We start from the raw sequence: 24,548 nt of genomic DNA, 5'->3' as shown, positions 1-24,548 counted from the left end.
AGACCATTTAGTTCAACTTCCTTGCAATGCAGAAAGTAAGCTCTGAAAACCAAGGTGGCCCTGAGCTCGATTCAGAAGCAGGACTTGAAGCCAGGTCTGCTGGCTTCCTGTGAATCAGTGTTTTCCTAAGTCTTAAGAGGATTCCACCCTGTGATAAGAAAAAATTTGGGGGTCAGCATCCAGTAAAGCCTGTTCTTTGCATCCTGCTCCGCTCACCCCTCCATCTCCCTGAGACTGAATGTAATGAGGCCACCAAAGGTAACCTGGGCTGGCAGGGAGCCCGGGTGTGCCATCGGGCAGAGCCCGCTCACCCCCACGGCAGGCTCACAGCCCTCCTTTTCCTGGCAGTGGCCAGCTGCGGCAGCACTCGGCCAGGGGCTTGGCAGATCAGAGACCTGGGAGGGAGGGAGCAGCATCACCTCGCCGGGCCTCACTCCTTCCAACACTGGCCATGCTAGACAGGTCTCTGGGATCTCAGGGGATGGCTGCTGTCCCACCAAGCACTGCCAAGAGACACAGGGCTCTTACCAAGCTGGCCCAAGTGAGCCCCCAGGACCCCTGGGAGGCAGAAGTAACTGTAAGATAAACCTGTCTGTCCTCCCCGTCACCTTCCTGGGGGATGGTTCTGAGTTGAGCCCTCAGATCCAGGCAGGGAGGGCTTGCCTGTCAGTAGGGTCAGCCCATACATTATTTAATCCTGCCACAGGGATCAGCCCATACCCTTGCTCACCAGAAAGCAGGACCCACACGTGCAGAGATTGGGCCCCCTCCCTGTGTCCGGCTGCAAGGAGCAGTCTGTCCGATGGCCCCTGTAAGGTCAGATGTACCTGGATGGGAGCCCGATGTGACTGAACTGGAAGCCTGCCTTGGAGGACAGGGGGACAGCAGGGCTGGTTGCAGAGGTGGCTCTCCTGCTTTGCACTGTCCTCCCGGTTTCTTCAGCCTGTCAGCATCTGCTGCAGTGATTTAAAGGTGCAGATTCCATATTAGTAGTCTTTTATCCCTCGCCCCCTTCAGACTCTTCCCCCAAAGTCCCCAAAGTCCATTGTATCATTCTTATGCCTTTGCGTCATATGGCGCAGTGTGTACTGCTTGGGTCATGGGTGCACCAAAATCTCACAAGTCACCACTGAAGAACTTCCTCATGTAACCAAACACCACCTGTACCCCAATAACTTATGGAAAAAAAAATGGGTGCAGATTCCAGCAAGGCCACAAGATGGCCCCAAGCAATGCAGACGTGGCCTCAAAGAGGCTGGTGCTCATAGGGCCGAGAGCGTCATAGTACCTTTAGGCAGGTGCCGCTCCTTCAGCGTTACAGAGCGCCTTCATGTTTGTCATCTTGTTTATGACTCTTCTTAACAACCCAATTAGGTAGCCAAGCGGTTCGATGTGTAGACAGGGCAGTCGTTATCATTGCAGGAAGTGAGTTGCAGAGAGATGAACTGACTGCTGAGGTCAGGAGCTGCTGGGTTGGCACGCAGCCGCTGGGCTGCAGTCTCCAAGTCCCCTGGCCTGGGCTCTTCCCCACTAGAATGGAGCTGTTCCATGAGAGGAAGAGGAACTTCCCCCCGGGATGCTGGGCCCACGCACCTCAGGGATTTGGGGAACAGGGATTTCTCTATGGGTGGGGGCCAAACTAGACTGCAGGGTGGAAGGGCAGGGGGATACTCAAGTGTTTTTCAGGGGCAGGGCCAACCCCTAGGCCTCCCTCCTTCTCCCTTTTGTAACCACTTTTCCATCTTTGTTTCTGTCCCCCAAGATGATGAAGATGAGGAGGTGCCTGGGCCCTCAAGGCAGCCTCTTCGGGTGCCTCTGCAGCGGTCTCCGGAGGAAGAGGCCCACCTGGCCAGGCCCGCCCTGCTCCGTTCATCCTCCTCCTCAGACCAGTCTGAGACGGTGGGCCCCAAGCCAGAGGCCCTGCCCCATCCCTCACCCCAGGCCCAGGCTGCCTGCAGGACCCCTCGGCCGCACCCCAGCCCACCCACCACGGGCCTTGACTGGCAGCTCCTCCACGTCCATGCCCAGCAGACCGAGGTGTTCCGGCAGTTCTGCCAGGAGCTGGTGACCGTGCACCGGGACATGGCCAACAGCATGCACGTCATCGGCCAGGCCATGGCCGAGCTGACCAGCCGCGTCGGTCAGATGTGCCAGACACTGACAGAGATCCGGGATGGGGTTCAGGCATCTCAGCGGGGGCCAGAAGGGGCAGCCCGTACGGGCTCCACTCCCCAGGCCACCCAGGCCCAAGCCCCCCTGCCAGAGCCCCCGCCAGCTTCCCCAGCATCAGCCCCCACACGGACTACCAGGTCTCGGAAGAGAAAGCACAATTTCTAACCCAGCTAGTCTGCACTAGGAGGAAGAGTCATGGAGGAGGGATGTCTGGCCTCACAACAGGGGCCAGTCTCTCATGTCCAGGAACAGGATCGATGACCCTTGTAGGACATTGGGGGCGCTGTCACCTCCTCACCGAGCGCAGGTCGCTGCCCTGTGGTCTAACAGAGCATGTATTCAGCCCCGCACCCTCATCTTTGGCGGATGCTGAAGATGCAAGAAAAGCCACCTGCTTGATGCTTGCTTGGCCTGGAGATCATTCTCCTCTTGGTCTGTGTCCCGTGGCGGCAGGCCTTGCAGGGAGTGGGGGGCGCAACAGTGGGGAGCATCCAAATGGAGTCCCGCTTTTCAACCTTGGGGCTGCTGCATCAGCCTCCCACGTGTGACCGCCCAGGCCCTGATGCTGCTGCTTTTGAAGGGGGTGAGGCCTGATGGGCAGGTCAAGTCAGTCCTTCAGGGAGGGGTCTGCCCGCCCTTGCCCGGGGGTGGTGCCCGCCTTGGCCCTCCGCTTGCCCTTGTGCGCGTGCTCAGCTGCTGTGCTTGCCTTTTTTGGAGTGGGGAGAAGAATGGGATGGCGTTGGAGGAAGGAAAAGACTGTCTTGCATTCATAGAGAGCACTTTATGCTTTTCCTTGCCCTTGCAGAGTCTGGGTGGTCTCAGTGGGGGCTCAGGACAGTCAGCTCAAGGCAGCCAAGTCAGGTATTATTATGATCATTTTTATCATCATCATCTGTATGAGACAAATGACACAGCCAGTTAGTGAGAGGGCCAGGACTGGAAGCAGGGTATGGGTTTTCCCAGCTCCCCTGTCAGAGGCCAGATCTGGAGTAGTGGGAAGAGGAGGGGGGGCAAGTCTTGCCCCTTGCCAGGCCTCTGCCCCTTGCCAGGCCTCTGCTTCTGCTTCAGCTGTCCTGGATGAGGTGGGAGGCACCTAGCATTTGGCAGGTGGTTCTCCCACCCTGCCCTGGCTCTATGGCTCATAGCCAGTGGCTTGGAGAAGCAGGGCCAGATCTCAGGAGTGGAGGGCAACCTCTTCCCTGGCTTCTAAAAGAATCCAGAGCCCAGTGGGGCTCATGTCCCATTCCAGGTTCCAGCATGCCTTGCCTCTGCTTGCTCGGGCTGCCTATGCACTAGCTACATACACCTCTAGCTTCATGTTTCATGTTGGAGTGTGGGGAGAAAACTGGGTTCTTAGCATTAGAGAGGGAAGTGGCAGGTGGCAGATACAAGCTTAGCTCTGACCTGGGTGCAGCTCAGCTCTGTGTCCTTTTTTTTCCCTGACCTGAAGCTGACCCCAGCAGAAGTCCCCCAGCCAACCCCTCCACCCAACAATCCCCCACCCTCCCATCCTGCCCCCAGCCATAGTGGGAGCTGGGAGGATTGCAGCACCCAGTGCCTTCCAAGGCTGTTGCTGGAGTGCTGCTTGTAAACCCAGGCCGAGCTTTGTCCCATGTAGGGAGAATGGAAGGTGACTGCAATGTCCCTGTGCCTTTGGCTCCATCTCCCCATTCTGTGGTTCTTTGGGGGTTCCTGCTTCCCTCAAACTGAACACTCTCCTGTCCAACAGCCCGATGGCTTAATTATTGCCTGGAATTGCCCGGCCTCCGATGCTGGAATCAAAGATTGCCTTCCGAAGTATTTTTGTTAAGATGGCAATAAAAGAAATCAGTCTCACTCTTTGAACACACCCAGTGTCCAGGATCTTTCTTTGGTGTGTATTCTCTTTCTTCGTTTCCTGTGAAAACCTCAAGGACCCCACAGCAGGGGTTAGATGTTTAAGGAAAAGCATGTTGGCGAGAAGGGCTCGAGTGCCCCTTGATTTCCCTGATTCTGTAAACTGCCAGATTCCCTGTATCCAGCACCATGCCAGGCCCCGGAGGAAAGGAAGGGCATGCATGCACGAAACCACTCAGTTATATTTCATTTCTCTGCTCAAAAGTGAGGTGTTGCTAAGTCAATTTTACCTTTTGTTCCCTAAAAGTAAGCAAGAAGTTCTGGAAAAACAATCACCGTTTCGGACAGGAGGCTCTAGAAGGGTCAGGGGCTGTCCATGTGCCAGTGTACTTTAGGGGCCACCTGGAGGCATGACCCTCCCCACCAATCCAGGTGTCTGTGTGTCTGGCACTGGCAAGGCTCTGCCCACCTAGATCTGAGGCTTCTCAAAGTAACCAAAGCTGCCTCCTGCCAAGAGGAAGCCTCCTCACCTGTGCATTGCCCTGGCTTAATGCCAGTCTCAGAGGGCTTCTCTCAGGCAGGAAATCCCCTAGTCTTGCCCACGGATCCACTTTCTAGAAGGTTCTAACTTGCCATCCTCCGCAGTTCTTGGCCAAAAAGCATGGCCATAGAAATGGAGGACTACCCAATTTCTGAGAGATGCAAAGATGCCGTGAAACCATTCCCAGGGCCTTCTCTCCCAAGGTCAATGTATGAAGCAGTGACTGGTCAGCTGCTCTCTCTGTTCCTGGGGAGGGAAGGGGCCAAATTGGAAGCTGTAAAACTGAAACGGAAGTCAGAGCAAAAGGGACAGTGAGGACTTGTCAACTTGGGATGGAAAAGATTTTCAGTTTCTGTTTCTTGGCTTCAGTGGGGCTTGTTGGACTAGCACATTAAAACAGGAAGAGGAAACTTGGGTGAGAGACAGAAATGAATTGGAAGAGGGAGGCCTCTAGCCATGACCAGGTGACCATCTGGTGGGTGAATGTGTGACCCAAAGCCCCTCCTAGCCCGGAGATCTATGCATGTGAGAACACAGAGCCCAGCCTCTTCTCGGTCGGTCTTTTCCTAGTTCTGCCTCCCTAACTGGGGCAATTTCCTTTGTATTGAAGATACCTGCTATGCAATAGTGTCTGAGCCTGGCCTAGTCAATTCCCTCCAGCAAAATGGATGCCCTGTGTTATGTTTTCTTTTGTGTTAGAAACAATAGTCGTGTGCTGACCCAGCTAGAAAATATGATGCACTTGATAAGACACAGTGGGTGAGGTCTGAGAATTGTTGTCTTAGTACTTACCTATCCAGTCCCCAAGGTCAGCGGGGAGGTTGAAATAAAAACAGTCCAGGATCATCATGACAGGTTTAGTCCAGAGCTCTCCACCGCCATCAGCAGCACCACCACCTTCCCCTTGATTGCTCCAAAGGTCCCAAATTCTGTGGGTTGGAGTTGAAATGCCTCAGTAAGCACTAGCATTTGCAGAACAGCCTCAGCCAGGCATTCTCTGTGCCTTCTCTCAAGAGGTAGTGACCTGGTAGCTCTTCAAACCTCCTTGCAAAGAGCTGCTCAGCCACAATGGATAGATTTTGCCCCTCCTGGTAGCCTTCCACTCCTTGAGGAGGGCTTCTGATTTCCGCAACCATGTAATGAATGGAACAGGCACAGTTCTTCATAAAGGGGTTGTTGTGAATGGGGACAGAAGGGATCTGGGGAGTGATCAAGCCAGCAGGTGTTAAGGCAAAACACTTAAAAGCAGGAGATCTAATCAGAGGTAACAGGTTTGGGGACCTAGCTGGTCTCATTTAGCTTTACCTCTTAAATGGTATAACATAAACATCTTGTTAGGGGAATGGGTTGTGATTCACCAAGAGTTGCCATATATATTGTATTTCAAATGCTAAGTTTCAGAACAACAAATACAACAACATCTGAATAAGCATTGATCTGCCTTTGAAAATACTTTGTGATTTATACAATGCCTTGAGATTAGCTTTCCAAATATTGATTCTTGATGGATAGAAAAAGACCAGAAGATGGAAAGTTAAATTGACTTGAGTCTTTCTAAACCTTTTGACACACCCTAGAAGTTGCTCTTTTGAATAAATAAATCCCTGATAGGAATGTATTTCTCATCTAGCTTTTTCTCTTGACGTCGAGTGTCAGAGAAATAATTCTAGCTTTTAGAGCTTGGTGGTTGTTTAGAAACTGGAAGAAAAAAAGGAGAAGACAGTATTCTCCAATCATAGTGCTGTGATTCAAGTGAGTCTTGTGAGAAAAAATATGAATGAATGATTTCCCTTTTGTATCTGGGAGCAGGAAAGTTTGGAATGGCTTCTATTCTGTGCTAACCACAAGGTTGATTATTTTTGGATGTCAAATCCTAGACTCTCACTAAATTGGGGACTGGAAATATTTTGCATATTCAGAAGAAATCTCAGCTATGGAGAAAAGTCTGACTCACAGTTGTAGAATTGAGATTGGGAATTATTAATTTGGAGTGACTTCTCTCAGCCAGGAGGGTCTCTTTTCCTTTCTGTTAAGTCCTTTGTTAATAACATCATGGCTGGGTGCATGGAAATCACTGTATGGTCTTCACTACTCAGGGATAGCAATGCTTATATCCGATGCTGATAAGAACACCGATGTGTTGGGGCTAACAGAGAACACAGACCTAGGACAAGATGCAAATTCTGGGGAATCTAAGCACTGTAAATCTTGCAAGTTCTACACCTCCATGGTGGAGCCTGTGGCTTGATTCTCTCAAAAGGTTGAAGCAGCCAAAGCCAACATTTGCTCTCCCATCTGCCTTGGTCTTACTCCTTCTGAGGTCTTGCAGCATCATGTTGCCAGAATGGATTGTTCCCTGGACTCCAGTGATCCTCCTTGGAAGGCAACAGCCTCCTCCCAGGCTCTCCAGATGAGCAACGCAGGATATAGATGAGGGGCAGCTGGTGCCATCCCTGGGACCTCTAGAATGTAGATTCTCCATGCTGCTAGCTGCCACCACTGTCACCTCATACTGGAATTGGCATTCGTATATTTCTTTTCTTTATGTGTGTGTCAGGAGTGAGGTGGGTGACAGTAATAGTTGCTTATTGAGGGAAACTTTGAAAGTGTGCAAAATTCCAAAGATGATCCACCTATAAGGGGTTGTCACTGTTAAAACATTGGTATATTTCTTTCAAGTCGTTTACTGGGGCTTGCTTTTAAAGCATTATTGGAACCATAGTCTATTTCCAGTCCTGTTGTTCTCACACTATCTTATTTCAACACCATTTTTCCATGTCATAAAAGATTCTTTGAAAACATTTTTCTATAGATGAGTAGCATTCCATTGTATAAATGTGACATCATTTACAAAATCTTTTCTCTAGTACTAGACATTTAAATGTTTTGCCTTTGTACTACTATACACAATGATACAAGTCAGCATATTGGTATGCCGGGTTTGCATACTTCATCCATAACTTATGTTTCTTGAGCCATATTGCCAAAATGTTTCCTAAAGGGTTGCACCTGTTAATTCTGCATCATCAGTACAAGAAACAACTTTCTTACCACCTTTACCAATAGAGATATTATCATCTTTTAGAAATCTGTGCCAATGAGACAATGTACTACGCTGTGTTTCTTTTATTAGTGATGCTGAATACTTTTCATTTGTTTATTATCTATCTGAATTCTTCTGTGAATTTGTTTCCCCTGGACTTTTCCAGGTATAATTCATTGGGCTACACCAATCAGACGGACTTTGATTTTTGTCCCTGGTTTTTGAGACAAACCATAACATAAAGAAGTTTATTTTTTATTACAAATTTCCTAGGTGCTTGTGTAGCTCAGAACCCTAAAACGCCAACTAATTTCCTCTTGCCCTCTGATCTGTACACCTTCACTCCTTGGCAGGTGTTCCCTCATCCCACCTTTTGGAGGTGGGTAGGATGGTGGGCTGGATGTTGCGCATGTTGTTTCAGTGAGAATGGGCGAGGGCCATAGATTCTGAGGGTTTGACAGAACTTTAAAAGTTTTCTGGGCATTGCTGAGTTGGTGCTTTACACGCCTACATAGGAGCCATGAGTTACAGTGGGAAATGTGCATAGGACTCAAAGCTCCATCTCCCATTTATTAGCTGTGTGACTTTGGGCAAGTCGCTTGGCCTCTCTGAGCCTCAGTCTCCTTATCTTAAAATCATTTAGTAAGATTAACCAGTGGTTGTCAACCTTTTGTAGTCTGTTATTTACCTTCCTCCCCTGTCCCCACTGGAGCCCCCATTTTTTAAAAGATTTTGATCTTTAGCATTTATTAATTGATCTCTTGGACACCTTGTCACATGGGCTATTTCAGCTAGGCTTTGTGAAATACTGGAAACAGTTGAAGGACCCCAGCCTTACCACCATCAGAGGCCTGTGGGTATCTGGGAACCCCTGTGGTTAAAAGTTAGTGAAGAGTAGAAGATATGACCTTTCAGTTTTTCAATCACTTATAATATCTAGTTGATATATTTTCCATATGCTGTGAGGCAGGCAGGGCAGGTGTCATATCCAGTCTCAGAAAACAGAGATTCTTAGAGGTTTGGAGATCTGCTTGAGGTCCCACAACACGGTGACGTTGGGACAGGGATGGGTTCTGGCTGGTGCTGCTTCTCCGGACAGGGCAGCTGCTCTGCTGATGTTCACAGAGGCCCACGTGCCTGTGGACTTCTAACCATCCACACTTGCCCAGCACTGTGCCGGCACCAGCGGGCACTCAACAAAGGGTGGCCCATGCATTCTCACCTGTCTCCCCTCCCCGCCAGGTACGTGGTCATCTCCCGGGAGGAGAGGGAGCAGAACCTGCTGGCGTTCCAGCACAGTGAGCGCATCTACTTCCGGGCGTGCAGGGACATCCGGCCTGGGGAGTGGCTGCGGGTCTGGTACAGCGAGGACTACATGAAGCGCCTGCACAGCATGTCCCAGGAAACCATCCACCGCAACCTGGCCAGAGGTGAGTGCCACGCTTCACATGAGCTGCACCCACCACTGAGCCCCGGGGGAGGCCTGGATAGCTTGTTTTGGAGCTTCCTGAGAAATACAGTTCCCAGCAATGGGAAGACCCAGAGTGATTCAGGGGAACAGATGGTTGAGGTCTAAGCAGCAGCTCTGGGCCAGGCAGGGGCCACCCCAGCATGTTATCTTCCCCTAGAAATGGTCTCAGAAATCCTTACCACACACATTTCAGAGTATTAATGACAGAGACATGCCCCTAAAGCCAAGCAAATATGTTTAATCAAAATGTACCCTATTTCCCCAACTCCAGTTGATGAAAAGATGTTACAAACTGCCACTGCCTCAATAATGATCACAATAATAGGTAACATTTACTAAATACTCAATATGTGAAATCCTGACAACAGTCCAAGGACTCCACTCTACCACCATCAGAGGCCTGTTGGGTATCTGGGAACCCCTGTGGTTAAAAGTTAGTGAAGAGTAGAAGAAATGACCTTTCATTTTTTCAGTCACCTACAATATCTGGTGTTGATATATTTTCCATAGCCTGTGAGCAGATTTTCTGCATGTTCCCGTGTAATCATCATAGCAGCCATCCCTACCCTGTCAGTGTACCCTGAGAATTAGATGGAGTCATGGACATGTGGCATTTAGGACAATGCCCGCCTCCATCATCAGAAGTCCTCAGCTATAAACATTTAATACTCATGATCCCACATGGATTCTTTTACCCATCTTACAGATGTGCAAACCGAATATCAAATGAATACAGTGATTCATCCAGGGTCACCTGGCTAGGAAGGACAGAACTAGGTTTCTAATCCATATCAGTCTGACTTCAAGGTCTAAGTTCTGACCTGCAATGCTACCTGATGTCCCAGACAAAACCAGTCCCCTCCTTGGTTCCTCCTGGTGTCTCTACAGCAGTCCTAATGAGATGAGGTGAAGGAACAATCTCTATCAAAAGAAGAAGGTTGGCAGGAGGTGGGATGGTGACTTAGGTGTGGGAAGCTGGGTGGGTTGGGTGTCCATCCAGAAGCAGTTTTAACTACTCTCAGCCCCTAGTCCTTTACCCTTTTATTCCATCCTCATCCTGCCCAGGGTAGACTGATGAGTCCAGGCCCTTCTTTCAAGGGTGTTTTTGTTTTTGTTTTTGTTTTTCCCACTAAAACCACACGTCCAAACACCTAGAGTCTATCTGGTGCCAGGAACCAAGGCTGTTCCCAGGCCTCACCATATCGTGTTCCTGACCAACTTACTAATTGGAAATAAATCTTCACTTGGAATATGAGGGGAGAAGATGAAAAGGGGGTGGGAGTGACTTATTCAAATTAAGCTATCTTTAAAAGCAAAACAGAACAAAGCAAATTGTGGACATTGAGTGCACAGCTGCTGCCTGACTTGGTAAAAGGTATCTGGAGATGATGGACAGTAAAAGGAGACCCCATAAACATACTCATTTCTTGTCTTCTTTGGATCTCAGGGTTGGGCACATGTTGGTTTCACTTGGCAAGGCATGCTTCCATGATGAGGCTGCAGTGGTTTCCATGTGACCTCTGGAGATGCCTCATGTAAAAGTGCCTGATACATAGTAGGGACTCAATAAGTCTTTGTTGAATGGATAAAAGAAGAAATGAATGAAGACAGCCAAGAAGCTTTCCAAAGAATCATACCACTAGAAGAAAAGAAAACCCAGAGAAATCATATCTGAGAACACAGATTTCATCCCTTGGTCATAATCTTCTTGCATTCTTCTGGATTTGTGATGTCCTTTTCTTCCCCCCAGTGATCTTCTCCAGAGCACCTGAAGCTGCATCATCCTCCATGAGCCCCAAGACCACAGGGGACTGCTCAGAGAAGGGTGTGAGCTTTCTGGAGTGGTTCAAAGGAGGCGTGTCAGACAGACTTGAAAGGAGATACACCGAGACATATGAAGATACACGAGGGAAGAGGGTCTATTCCTGGTCAGGCTGAGAAGTAGGAAATAGGAAGGAAATTGAAAGCCACAGTGGGGCAGTTCTACAGCTGTGGGTGATCCTGAAGCCCTTGGGAATGGTCACGGAGCTCAGTGGCTTTTAAATGTGTCCCTCTATAGCCTGTAGCTTCAGCGGACTCCTGTTAGTGGTGTCCCAGATGGGTGTGCCATTGCTGCTCTGAAAGGGAGATCCCCTATGCCTAATCACTCTTGGTCTTATATAGAAGGAGGTTTCTTTGTAATTGGAGGTTGGCATCCTGATGGAGGCCAGAGCATGAATTATTAGTTCTTATTAAGTAGGGATATTGGTTGTTGCCAGAAGTCTTCCTGAAAAGAGTGTAAACTATTCCTTTGTGGTTACCTTTTAAGAATAGATTGCATCTAAAGCTCGCATTCAAACAATTTATGTTATTTGACCTACTTTGATTCATTAATTTACTTTGAGGTTTTCTTTGTTTTTGTTTTCCATGTTGTATGGAGGCTTTGGAACCAATTTCATGATGCTTAAAGGTCTCTTTTGGCCCACAGATTTTTCTGAAAGCCTTAAGTCCACAAAGATCATACTAAGAAATTTGAACAACGTTGTTTTCAAACAATGATGAGGAATCTCTGGTGATTTCTAGGCTTGACTTCCCAATGTCCTCAGTTGTTTGCTGCCTGATTGTCCCATGAGGAAAGGAAGACGTGGCTCTTGATTTTTAGAGCTTTTCAATGGGCAAGTGCTGCATCTGATCTGTAAGACATACAGGTTGCATTTTCAAGTTATCTCCATCTCTCCCCTTTCTGCAGCTCAGCTGATATAGAAGTGCAGGCTGTGGGGAGCTGCCTGGGTTCCAGAAGCCTTGGAGATGAAGTTGTTCCTTAAGTATTCATGTGAGGACAGAAAAGGTGCATCCTGAATAGATAACTTCCTTTTGTGCTGTAACCTAAAGGAAACCTGAAGTCAAACATGGGGCAGGGCACAGCACCCATGCCAGCTATGGGAAACGAGGCGTGGAACATCTGGACTGCTTATGGCAAACCCTTGGCCTTCAATCAGAAGCCTTTTGCAAATGGAGCCATCAGAAGCCTAAGTACAGTTTAGTTCAAGTCATTGTTCAGTGGCACGTCACCTAGGGCCCCTGCACCTGGTCTAGGAAACCTTTGAGATTTCTGAGTTCCGTAGGCTACTTTCAGGACCCTCTAAGGGCTGAAGAGATTCCTCTGCCTTTTTAGCATCTCTCACCAGGAAGCATCAGCACTTCTGTAACAGTTTATGAAACTATGTTGGTAATTTTTAAAGAATCAGGCTAGCTGGGTGCCATGGCTCATGCCTGTAATCCCAGCACTTTGGGAGGCCAAGGTGGGCAGATGGCTTGAGCCTAGGAGTTTGAGACCAGCCTGGGCAACATGGCAAAACCGTATCTCCACAAAAAGTACAAAAATTAGGGTGTGATGGCTTGTGTCTGTAGTCCCAGCTACTTGGGAGGCTGAAGTGGGAGGATCACTTGAGCCTGGAAGGTGGAGGCTGCGTGAGCACCACTGCACTTCAGCCTGGACAACAGAGTGGGTCTCTGTCTCAAAAAATAAAAATTAAAAACAAGGAATCAGTCTAAAATAATTTATGGTTGAGGAGCTCACCAAAGTCTTTGAAACAATTGAAAGTAATTCAAAGTGAATTGAAGTAATTCACATGATAGAAATAGGCAAGGAAACGTCCTTTGAATTGCCAAGTAAGGAGACACGGCTATATTTCCTGACTGCTTTGGGTCATTGTGGCTACCTTGTCCTTTATCTTGTCGGAGGCTGCCATGTTGGAGCCCTCAGCACCATAGGTCTCCTTATCTTCCCCTTTCTTCTGCCCTTAGTCGTTAGTGAGAACAACAGAAGTTCAGATCATGCTTTCTCACATGTTCCTAGTCTGCTGATTGCTGGGAGAATTAGAAAGGACAGTTGCCATAGGATGGACTTTGCCTTAAGTAGGCTGTCTCCAGAGCAACGAAGGAGGAGGAAGGAGTGAGGCCTATGGTGTTTCACGTGTACCTTTTACCAAGTCAAAGCAGCCATCTTGTCATTGCTAGGGCTGAGGGGAAGCTGCAAAGGTTGGGGGAGTTGCTACTCACTTGGCTCTGAGGTATGTTCCCACCACCCAGTGTGATTAAGTGGGATGTTGTTTTCTAGGGTCATAGGAAAGAATGCTCAATTACTCTCCCTTATAGATTTCTCTTAACTTATAACCGTAGAGCTTGTGGACATGAGGCTTCTTGGAAACTGTCTCTTTATAAAAGGTCTTTCCACCATTCAGGTCCTACAAGTCTAGCTCTGATGGACCACTGAGTGATTCATATCTCCCCTTTGCAACACTTGCCCCAAAAGCCCAGATCTAGAGGGATGTGTCAGGTGACCTAACAGGAGGCCTGCTTTGTTTTCTGTTGGTTTCTCCAATTTGGGGGTTTTCCCCATTTCCTTACACCCTGGTTTTCCTTCCTAGGAGAGAAGAGGTTGCAGAGGGAGAAGTCTGAGCAGGTTCTGGATAACCCAGAAGACCTGAGGGGTCCCATTCATCTCCCTGTGCTGAGACAGGGAAAAAGTCCCTACAAGCGTGGCTTTGATGAGGGGGATGTACACCCCCAAGCCAAGAAGAAGAAAATTGACCTGATTTTCAAGGATGTTCTGGAGGCCTCACTGGAATCTGCAAAGGTGGAAGCCCACCAGTTGGCCCTGAGCACCTCACTGGTCATCAGGAAAGTCCCCAAGTACCAGGATGACGCCTACAGTCGGTGTGCAACAACAATGACCCATGGTGTGCAGAATATAGGCCGGACCCAGGGGGAGGGGGACTGGAAGGTCCCCCAGGGGGTCTCCAAGGAGCCAGGCCAGTTGGAGGATGAAGAAGAGGAGCCTTCATCATTCAAGGCCGACAGTCCTGCCGAGGCCTCCCTTGCATCTGACCCTCATGAACTTCCCACCACCTCTTTTTGCCCTAACTGTATTCGCCTAAAGAAGAAGGTTCGGGAGCTCCAGGCAGAATTAGACATGCTTAAGTCTGGGAAACTTCCTGAGCCCCCTGTATTGCCACCACAGGTACTGGAGCTCCCAGAGTTCTCGGACCCTGCAGGTAAGTTGGTTTGGATGAGATTATTGTCAGAGGGCAGAGCACGCAGTGGGCTGTGTGGAGGGTAGCCTAAAGCTCTCTGTGGAAACCACCTTCCGGGAGACCTGAGGAGTGTAACGTGGAGGCAGCTACCTCCGTGGGTGGGAGCCCAGGTCCTCAGTGTCTCTGGCAGGCCCGTCGGCAGCTCTGCCAGGTGCTCCGTATGTTGCCCTTGTATCCTCCTTGTCAATAAAGGAAGTTCCGCTGCAGAAGGGGTGTGTGCTGTGTTCTTGACCCGTTGCCTTTCTCTGGTCCTGGTGTCTTACCCCAAAGCCCAATTTCTAAACCCAGTCTTTCTCCGTCCCCAGTCTCAAGCAGGGTGTCCCCCTGGAGAGATCTCATGGCTTCCCTAACTTAGTCCAGGAACACAGCCTTGTTCTTCTCTTCCTGAATCTCTGTCCTGCCACACATGGTCCCAGTTCCCTAGCCTGGAGTTCTAGAAGGATGGAGAGTGAGGGAATCCAGGCCATTCACCTGCATGGCTTTGCCCTATTCTGTTGGCTACCTGGATCTCTAGAGTTGGTCGACAACTAGGGAGGTTTTCTAGTTCATATCTGCAGCTGAGGGAGACTGTTTACATAGCACTTACTCTTTTAACCACATCCCTTAGCTCAGAATGAGGTGTTTCTTGTATTCAAAGCATGCATCTGAACTAAACTGCATTTTGATCCTGAAATCACTTGGGGCCATATCCAAGATGCCTTTGTTCACATTAATGAAGGGCAAATGAATCCCAAGTCCTTGCTATATAACTTTGGAATGTGTGATGTGCTTTTCTTCCTCCATTAGATCTACTCTCCTAGCTTGTGCTGTCCAGTTGATAGGGGGCATTTAAATCCCTCAAACACCCACACATGGAGGGCAAGGGTAGGCAGCCTGGAACCTGGTGGGTGTGACAAGGCAACCATGGACAATCACAGGGATAGTAAAAGTCACATGGGCAAGCAGGAGTGCTCATAAACTAATTCTGGGCTGGGATTCAATCCGTCATAGACTTCTACGGACTTCTGTTTCCCATGGTGTGGCACCTACCTTCCAGGAGTTTCCTTTGGATTTTGGAAAAGCCTGTTTTTTCCACCAGGTATAAATGTTTCTTTCCCATTTGTTTTTCAGCCTCAGAGAGCATGGTCTCCGGCCCCGCCATCATGGAGGACGATGACCAGGAAGTTGATTCAGCAGATGAATCTGTCTCCAATGATATGATGACTGCGACGGATGAGCCCTCCAAGATGTCATCAGCCACCGGGCGCCGAATCCGGCGCTTTAAGCAGGAATGGCTGAAGAAGTTCTGGTTCCTGCGGTACTCCCCCACCCTCAATGAGATGTGGTGCCACGTCTGCCGCCAGTACACGGTGCAGTCCTCACGCACCTCAGCCTTCATCATCGGCTCTAAGCAGTTTAAGATTCACACCATCAAACTGCACAGCCAGAGCAACCTGCACAAGAAGTGCCTGCAGCTGTACAAGCTCCGCATGCACCCAGAGAAGACAGAGGAGATGTGTCGCAACATGACCCTGCTCTTCAACACCGCCTACCACCTGGCCTTGGAGGGCAGGCCCTACCTGGACTTCCGGCCCCTGGCGGAGCTGCTGAGGAAGTGTGAGCTCAAGGTGGTGGACCAGTACATGAACGAGGGAGACTGCCAGATCCTCATCCATCACATTGCCCGGGCCCTGCGGGAAGACCTGGTGGAGCGCATCCGCCAATCACCTTGCCTCAGCATCATCCTGGATGGGCAGAGCGATGACCTGCTGGCTGACACTGTGGCTGTCTATGTTCAGTACACCAGCAGTGATGGGCCCCCGGCCACAGAGTTCCTGTCCCTGCAGGAGCTGGGATTCTCTAGCACAGAAAGCTATCTCCAGGCACTTGACCGGGCTTTCTCGGCCTTGGGCATCCGGTTGCAGGATGAAAAGCCAACTGTTGGCTTGGGTGTAGACGGAGCCAACATCACAGCCAGCCTCCGTGCCAGCATGTTCATGACCATCCGCAAGACGCTGCCCTGGCTGCTGTGCCTGCCCTTCATGGTGCACCGGCCCCACCTGGAGATCCTGGATGCCATCAGTGGGAAGGAGCTCCCGTGCCTGGAGGAGCTGGAGAACAACCTGAAGCAGCTGCTGAGCTTCTACCGCTACTCACCGCGCCTCATGTGCGAGCTGCGGTCCACGGCGGCCACCCTCTGTGAGGAGACGGAGTTCCTGGGGGATATCCGGGCAGTGCGGTGGATCATCGGTGAGCAGAACGTCCTCAACGCTCTCATCAAGGACTACCTGGAGGTGGTGGCCCATCTCAAGGAGGTCAGCAGCCAGACCCAGCGGGCAGACGCCTCGGCCATCGCACTGGCCCTGCTGCAGTTCCTCATGGACTACCAGTCCATCAAGCTCATCTACTTCCTGCTGGACGTGATCGCTGTGCTCTCGCGCCTGGCCTACATCTTCCAGGGCGAGTACCTGCTGGTGTCTCAGGTGGATGACAAGATCGAGGAGGCCATCCAAGAGATCAGCCGGCTGGCTGACTCCCCGGGAGAATACCTGCAGGAGTTCGAGGAGAATTTCCGAGAGAGCTTCAACGGGATCGCCATGAAGAACCTCAGGGTGGCTGAAGCCAAGTTCCAATCCATCAGGGAGAAGATCTGCCAGAAGACCCAGGTCATCCTGGCTCAGAGGTTTGACTCCCGCAGCCGGATCTTTGTGAAGGCCTGCCAGGTGTTTGACCTGGCTGCCTGGCCCAGGAGCAGTGAGGAGCTAATGAGCTATGGCAAGGAGGATATGGTGCAAATATTTGATCACCTGGAGGCCATCCCGACCTTTTCCCGGGATGTCTGTAGGGAAGGGCTGGACCCCCGGGGTAGTCTGTTGATGGAGTGGCGAGAACTCAAGGCCGATTACTACACCAAAAATGGCTTCAAAGACCTGATCAGCCACATTTGCAAGTACAAACAGAGGTTTCCACTCTTGAACAAGATCATCCAGGTTCTTAAAGTCCTCCCCACTTCCACCGCTTGCTGCGAGAAAGGCCGCAATGCCCTCCAGCGAGTTCGCAAAAACCACCGCTCCCGCCTGACCCTGGAGCAGCTTAGCGACCTGTTGACAATCGCTGTAAATGGACCGCCAATCGCCAGCTTTGATGCCAAGCGAGCCCTGGACAGCTGGTTTGAGGAGAAGTCTGGGAACAGTTACGCGCTGTCCGCAGAAGTCCTCAGTAGGATGTCTGTGCTGGAGCAGAAGCCAGCGCTACAGACCATGGACCACGGGACGGAGTTTTACCCCGATATTTAGGGAGCTGGCGCTGCAGAGTTCACTAAGCTGTTGAATATTTTTTTAATCTATACTCATAAGCTTTGATATATTATATAAATATATATTATATTATATTATATATATATATATATATATATAAACTCACACTGAAAATTTTTAGAAACCAAGGTGACGCGTCCACCAGAAGCCACTGGGAGCTTTCAGAAAGGAAAAATGTTGGAAACTGACTCTTGTCTACAAAATTTGGCAGCTGCAACATACATGGCAACTCATTTTCACTCACAGAAGCACGTGCTGGGGCCTCCTGTGTTCCCATCTTACTGTCCACCAACAGCATAAGCTAAAATGACAGGTCTCTGTCATCACCTTTAGGTAGCTCATTTTGTTTATGTTTTCATTTTCGGGTGGCGGGGCTCTGGGTTTGGGTTTATGTTCTTGCCTTTTCTTTTTTCATTTGGTTTTATGATGGGAGGGAGCTCCTCGGCCTCCTCATTGACATTCTGGTCCGGCTGAATCAGATCTCTGACTTAAGTCAGGGTGGGTTGTCTGTCTGCATTTGGGAGGTGGGGGGGGTTGACCTTTCTCCCTCCCCACCTGACTTCAGCTTGAGATCTTTTTTTATTCATTTCCTGATAAGGGTTCCTTCACTGTCCTACAAACAAAAGTGTCGGTCAAACTGTGACACTGCCACACCTCACCTCTGTTGCCTCGTCCATCCCTGGGTTGTGGATCCCTTCCTTCCAGCCCCCCTGGAAACTCACAATATTACCCATTATACTGAAGGCAACATTGCCTCACCGCCGAGCTTGAAATGCTGGGGAAGGGAGAAGGGGTAAGCTTTTAGCATTCCTGTTTTTACGAGGTGGAGGATAAAACAATATAATTCCATTCCAATCCAGGGCTTTTGGGGAGATGAAGAGCCAAGAAGTCCAGACCCCAACAGGGGAGTGATTTTTGGCTAAAAAACAAGTAAAATGAAAAGTACATATTCGAGTTACACGGATTATTTATACTTTTTCTTTATAATCGTATCATGTGTTGAGGGTATTTTTTTTCCTTTAATAATCAAGAAATGCCTGCTATAGTTCAGTGGCAGGAGGTGTCAATGCAAATTGTGCCCTAAGTTATGCATAACTCAAATGAGAGTCTGTAGAGATGTGGTCCTCCGTTTGCAACAAGGCTGATAACATGCTACATGGTCATAGGAAACTGGGGAATGTGTCTCTGCCTGTAAACTCTTCCTTTTTTGAACAGGGTAGAGATATCCTAAAGAAATGGAGAAAAGAAGAGAGGACTCTCAAAGGCATCAGCCTACACAGACACACACACACACACACACACACACACACACACAATCACAATATACAATATAAGCTTTAGAAATAGCCACTTGCCTACTCCCTGGGGCAAGTAGTGGTTTAAACTAGAGGAGTCTGATCAATGCTCTTTCATTCATTTAACTACCGGTATACCTCGCAAGGGAGTTTTAAAAAATGTGCGTGAGCTGTTAAAAACTTCTGTTCATGTTCCTACATCTGATTTATGCATATTTTATATGCAGAGATCCTATCACGTGGATGCAGGTCATTTTTGGGGAGGGAGGAAGATCTGAATTATATACATGTGGTCAGTTCTGCTGAGAGCTTCATCTCTTGGTTGTCAGAGGGTGGTGTTATCTGGCCACAGGCAAGGCCCCAATGTCTTCAACCTGCTTGGTTCAGACATTATAAAACTGTGGTGGCTTCCTTCCTTCTTGGTTTATGTTGTCTCTGAGGCCTCATGCCACCGCTGAGAACCATAGTGGAAATGTCATCAACACTGAACATGTTATAGCCCTTTCTTGGTCCCACCAGTCCGTTCATCCCCCACCAATCCCTTCCCCTTCACTTCCATGGTCTTGGTGCTAAGATAACTTTAGAATCATTGCTGCTAGTCAATAGCTTTTCATTATATAAATATATTATATATATTATATATTATTTTTGAAACATTTTTGTTTGTTTTCAACAGTGATGTAGCATGTTAAAAAACAAAAAAACAAAAAAAAAATGGGTTCCTCCAACTGTCCCACTGCCAGGCCTCATATGCTGCCTTCTTCAACAAATCAATGCACCCCTGCCTGGTGACATCCACCCCACCTCCCACCCCAGTTGCACACATGCTTCCCCACCCTCCTCTGAGCAAGAAGACAGTTAGCAGGATCTAGCAAGGAAAGGCTGAAAGCCCCCTTCTGAGGCTTTGAGGTTCCCACCCCCATTCCACTTCCCCACTTTAAACTGATGTCTCTCTCCATCTGCTCCTCCCATCAGGGTCAAAACCTAACTATGGTCAAGTGGGATGCTGTTGCAAAGCACCAGGTCCCACCTGGCCCAGCCCCAGCCTCGGGACTTCCTCTCCCCTTACACACGCAAACTGCTGTGTCTGGGGAGTTTCACTGAACATTGCAGAGACTAAGAAGGGTTGAGGGCAGAGATGGCTGGCAAGATAGGGCTTGGTGAGGGCAGAAACAGTAGGTTGGGATCCTTTCTTCTAGCCAACAGTTGCCTTAACACCTTACATTGGGTAATGGGTAGGGAGGAGCAGGCTAAGGCTCCTGCTCATTTGAAAACCAGGAAGAGAGAACCAGTGTCTTCCTGAGCACCTGGTCAATTGGAGCTACTCTTTTTCCTCTCAAGAGATCATGGCCAAAATGAGCTAAAATCTTCAGCTAGAAGGGGAAAAGCTTTTGGGCCAGTGCCAGTGCCTACCCTGTAGTTCCTGAGAAAGCTGAGAGCAGGTGACCCGCTTCTGGCCTAGCAGAATGAGCTGCTATGCACAGCATGCAGCTGCAGGGGTCACCTCCTGAGCTGGCCACCAGACTTTGGAAAAGCTAACCTCTCAGGTGGTCTTGAAGTTAGGCTAGGGCATCCCTAAAACTCTGGGTACTTGTGGCTCCTGCTGAATTTAGCCATGCCAGGGCTGTGGCAGACACTCTGTAGGCCACATTGCCGTGGGACAGGGAATAATTTGGGTGATACACCACTGCAATTTACACGGGGTCTCTTCTCAGCTTGGATGCTCCCTGGGAGGCCCAGTGCTTCTGTCCTGTGAATTCTGCGTGTGATTACCCATGATTTCTGTCATAGGCATTTCCCACTCTTCTGCTTGCCTGAGAAGGACTTGGACTGATGGGACACTCAGGGTCTAGCCCAGGGAGCATATGCTTGGCTAACCTAATCTCCCCTTGATGTGTATACAGAACTGTGGAAAAGCAGTTGGTGCATCCCAAATATTGTTACTTCAGACAAGACAGAGCCCTTTAACTCAGCCTCTGGCTTAGGAGTGATGACTACAGCCTTAGAATGAAGTGTGTCTCTGGGGCTGAGACTTGGCATAACTGGGCTGGCTGATTAGTGACTTTTTTTGGCTCGTAGGGATGGTGTGAAGTAAGATCAACCTTGAGGCCCAGGTTTGTGGCCAACTGTGCCAAGGCAATACCTGGCAGAGCCTGGGAGCCAGAGCCCTTATGATTAACATGATCTGCTTTTCCTTCATGGAGGACAAAACAAAAAATCCACTGCCATCTAGTATCTGTGAAACATGAGGACAGCCCAGTCATGTCTGTAACTCTTGCCATGTCAGAATCCCCAAGTTTTGCCCGCCTGGTTGAATATGAGAGTCCAGGCATCAGAAACAGCAGCCTTATTTAATTTAATTTTTTTAATGACTGGCCTATGACACCTTGTGATTCTAGGCATATCCTCATTTCCTCATCTTCACTTGGGACTGAGAGCAGGCTCAAGCTCCAGGGTCCCTGGATGGCAAGGTTCAGTGCTGGGCCCCGGAATCTGTGGCACTTGGGGGTCTCTGACCTCAGCCTCTGCCACATGTTTCCAAGTTGAGTTGTTTTGCTGAGGGGGTCCTCCCCTTGAGTTGCTTATGCCAACCCTTTAATTTAGGAAAAGTACCTTGTAATTACTTAAGGTAATGTTTAAATGTTTTCCATTCATTTGGAGGTGGTGCCAACATGGGGGAAAGCATGCAGAAGGCTGGAAACAATAGCTGAGACCCTGCTGTGAGCCCACAGCCCTGGCCCAGCCGGCACTGAGGGGCTGGTGCCATGTTACTTGATCACCTGGAGCCTGATGGGACCCAGGAGGGGTTGAAGTATAACTTCCCTCTTCTGGATCCCCCCTTTCACTTTTCCTTCTACCCTCTCTAGGAATGGGAGTTCTAGACCTAGGTCTGCTTTTGGCTTTCAGTCTGGGTTGATTTCCAAGTCGAATTCATGCTTTTTCTTGGCCCATAGGTCCAATTTTGGCAGAAGGCATTGGACTTGTGCCCCCTCCCTGCTTCAAGAGGCAGATCTAGCCAGGCCAGGCTGGAGCAGCTGAAACAGGCAGGCCAGTCCTCCTCAGACAAGAAAGGGGTTTTCAGAGGGCAGTGGTGTGCCCATTCCAGACACCAGTCTTCTGGGGAGGTGGTGCTGTGTCATGGGTTCTAGTCTGGCCTCTTCCTTAGTCCTCAGGAGGACCCAAGAGACTGGCACGGCCCTTCTCCTGCTTGGAGGGAAATCCATCTCCCACTTGGTGGGGGCCCTTCTCTTGCCGTCTGTTGATTAGGGTGCTTGAGCTGAGTGGATGGTGCTGTGATATTTTTAAGGAGCCTTTGAGGCAATCTTTGCATGTTAGCCAGAGGGAGAAAAAGTGCCCTTTTGGGAGGAAAATGGTACGCCCCTCCACTTCCATCTGGCACTCCCTTCCCCCCCACCCCCTCAAGTGGTATCGCCCTGGAAATACCTATGCAATCCAGTCTCCCTAGGAGAGAGTGCATGGAAGCAGGGGTATGTGCAGTGTAGAATACAGATGCTACAGCATATATGTTGTATATATGGACATATACAGTACGTATACACACAGAGTAAGAGAGTAAATCACGTCTATATATCTATAAATAATATCCTATATATTTATACATTTCTATGTTTTAAATAGATATAAAAATAGAGTCTATAGAGCTGTGAGAGCAGTGGGAAGACTGGCGCTGTGTTGTGCAAAGGGGAAGGGAGCACGGCCTTCGGTGAGGGAGCCGGGCAAGGCCAGCAGGCAGGGTTGGCTGGCAAGGGGGCCTCCTACCCGGAGTGTTGGAGAGGAGAGTGGCTGGGTCCCAGCTCGCTCCATGCACTTTCTCTCCTTTTCCACAGGCTTGGTCTGAGTTTGGAAGGAGATACCCCCTGAGCTCCAGCTGAGGTGCCCCCTACCTCTCCCCACCACCACAGCCTACGCTTAGGTGGTCACTGCTGCTTGGCAGTAGGACGTGGTCTCTGACTCCTGGTGGAGGGACCACTGCACAAACTCCTTCAAAACCCTCCCCCACCAGGACTGAGCAGCGTCAGTGGCAATAAGAAAGCTGCAAACTGGATCAAGAGCTGGTCCAGGAAAGATACCGCCCCTGCCCTCTTAGATGCTTCTGCTGCCCCTAGAGGCCAAGCCCCTGAAGTGCAGCCGTCCTGGCCTCCCTCACTTGCTCAACCACTGTCAGGAGGAGAGGACGCGGGCAGCGTGAGCATCGCCAGGCAGGGCTGCCCACCATCCACAGGCTTTCTGGCCAGGGCAGGGGGCATCAGCTAGCAGGACACGGTGGGAGAGACATATCTGCACACTCATAAATTCAATGGCTACTCCAGTCCAGAAGCAGGGCTTTGGCCCAGCCCGCTCCGCGCAGCAGCTGCTGCTGGCTGTACTCAGGACAACGCTGTTCCCCCTCCCTCACAGAGGCCCCGTGGCCCTTACCCCACTCCTGCCGTAACAGGCAGGTTTAGTTCACATACACTGTTCGCATTCTGTGACTTGAGGCAGAGGCTGAGCTGGGATACCCCAAGCTCATCCACTTTCGTTGGGGAGGGCGCCTCCCTGGGTTTATCACCAGCTCCTAGCCCGGGCCGGGCGGGGATGTCTGGGGGCCACACGGGGGCACCGGTGCAAGCTGGCAGCATGACGGAGGGCTTGTGCAGCCCTGACGGGACCCAGAAGCCCATTTGCTCCCAGTTTCCTCTCTCTGTTTTTTTCCTCCTGGAGGTAGGAGAGAGGGCCTGACCAGGCACCGGATGATGGAGCAAGGGCAGCTGCATGCTCCCTCTCTCCAGACCAGCCTTCCGCCTTTGGGGTCCGAAGGGGCATTTGCTCCCATCCTGAGCCTCCTCTGCCCCTGTCTTGCTCTTCCCCACCATCCTACAAGTACCTCAGTCTCCAGCAGGCCCACCCCTCCACCTGCAGCCCAGGGCGGGTCTGTTCTGCCAATGCCCACCTCCTTGAGCCACAGTTAGCTGCCAACTGGGTCTTGGGACACCCTCCAGTACCTGGCTCAAGAGATACCAGGCCGGGCCGAGCCTCCTTCCCACTGCAGTGGACCAGACCCACGGCCAGGGGATGGGCATCCCCAGGTAGCAATCCCACAATGCACTGTACCTCAGAGAGAGAGCATGCCAGGGGCGTCAAAGGACCAAGCCCTCTGTCCAGAGGGGGACAGCGGTCACAATACTGCTCACCAAAAGACAAAGGCCAGGCTGCCCTCGGGCACCTCTCAGTCTTCACTTTTGTCTCTCTGGAAGAACCAGCAGTCTGATTCCATCTATTTCAGCCCCCGTCTCTCTCCTCTCCACCCCCACGCTGCTGAACCGTTTTCATGTCAATCACAAAGGAAAAATAAGTGGGGATGGGGGGAAATACCTAGGAGTCTATTATCACATACATATTAATATGTTAATACTTTCTTTCTTTAAAAAAAACCTCTTGATGTTATTATTTTGCAGACTACGCTTTATAGTACCTGTGTGACGGGACCTAGAACACTGGATACAAATAGAGCTATGTTGGTTTATCATAATATGTACGCAGAAACTTTCTTTTTGTCGTATTATCCTTGTAATGTAAGAAGATTGTTAATAAAAGCATTTAAATTTACTCACCACTGTTGAATTGCTGCCTCCTTGCCTCTATCCCCAGCCTGTGCTCTGGTTGACTCAGAACGGGCCCCACCGCAAGGGCTCAGGTGTCAGGATAGGAGCCTGCCTGCTGCCAGGTTGGAAGGAACTAGAAGAGGCCACTAGCCCCTTCTTGCTGCTCTCATTGTTCCCCCATTAGAGTCTCCTTCCAGCAAGTAACCTACGTGCCTC

General features: G+C 49.9%; 1 protein-coding gene and 1 pseudogene across 8 annotated transcripts in view; both read left to right on the top strand.

The window, feature by feature from the left end:
* PRDM11 (PR/SET domain 11) overlaps nucleotides 1-24,336 on the top strand; it is an 87,948-nt gene extending 63,612 nt beyond the window's left edge. For 4 of the 8 annotated variants that reach the window (XM_054439416.2, XM_063670948.1, XM_063670949.1 and 1 more), the window contains exons 6-8: nucleotides 8,835-9,022; nucleotides 13,473-14,099; nucleotides 15,249-24,336. In XM_054439416.2, the coding sequence (XP_054295391.2) occupies nucleotides 8,835-9,022; nucleotides 13,473-14,099; nucleotides 15,249-17,413 (2,980 nt within the window). In that variant the 3' untranslated portion in view covers nucleotides 17,414-24,336. Of the gene's footprint in view, nucleotides 1-1,762; nucleotides 4,022-8,834; nucleotides 9,023-13,472; nucleotides 14,100-15,248 lie in introns of those variants that run through there. The other 4 variants (XM_063670951.1, XM_054439417.2, XM_063670952.1 and 1 more) reach the window with 2 other exon arrangements.
* On the top strand, nucleotides 2,379-4,021 carry LOC129007954 (uncharacterized; annotated as a pseudogene).
* Nucleotides 24,337-24,548: the final 212 nt, after the last annotated feature.

This window comes from Pongo pygmaeus, chromosome 9, assembly GCF_028885625.2.
Source record: "Pongo pygmaeus isolate AG05252 chromosome 9, NHGRI_mPonPyg2-v2.0_pri, whole genome shotgun sequence".
NCBI classification, from domain to species: Eukaryota; Metazoa; Chordata; class Mammalia; order Primates; family Hominidae; genus Pongo; species Pongo pygmaeus.
The sequence above is the reverse complement of the archived record's forward strand: the minus strand, read 5'-3'. Positions and strand labels throughout refer to the sequence as shown.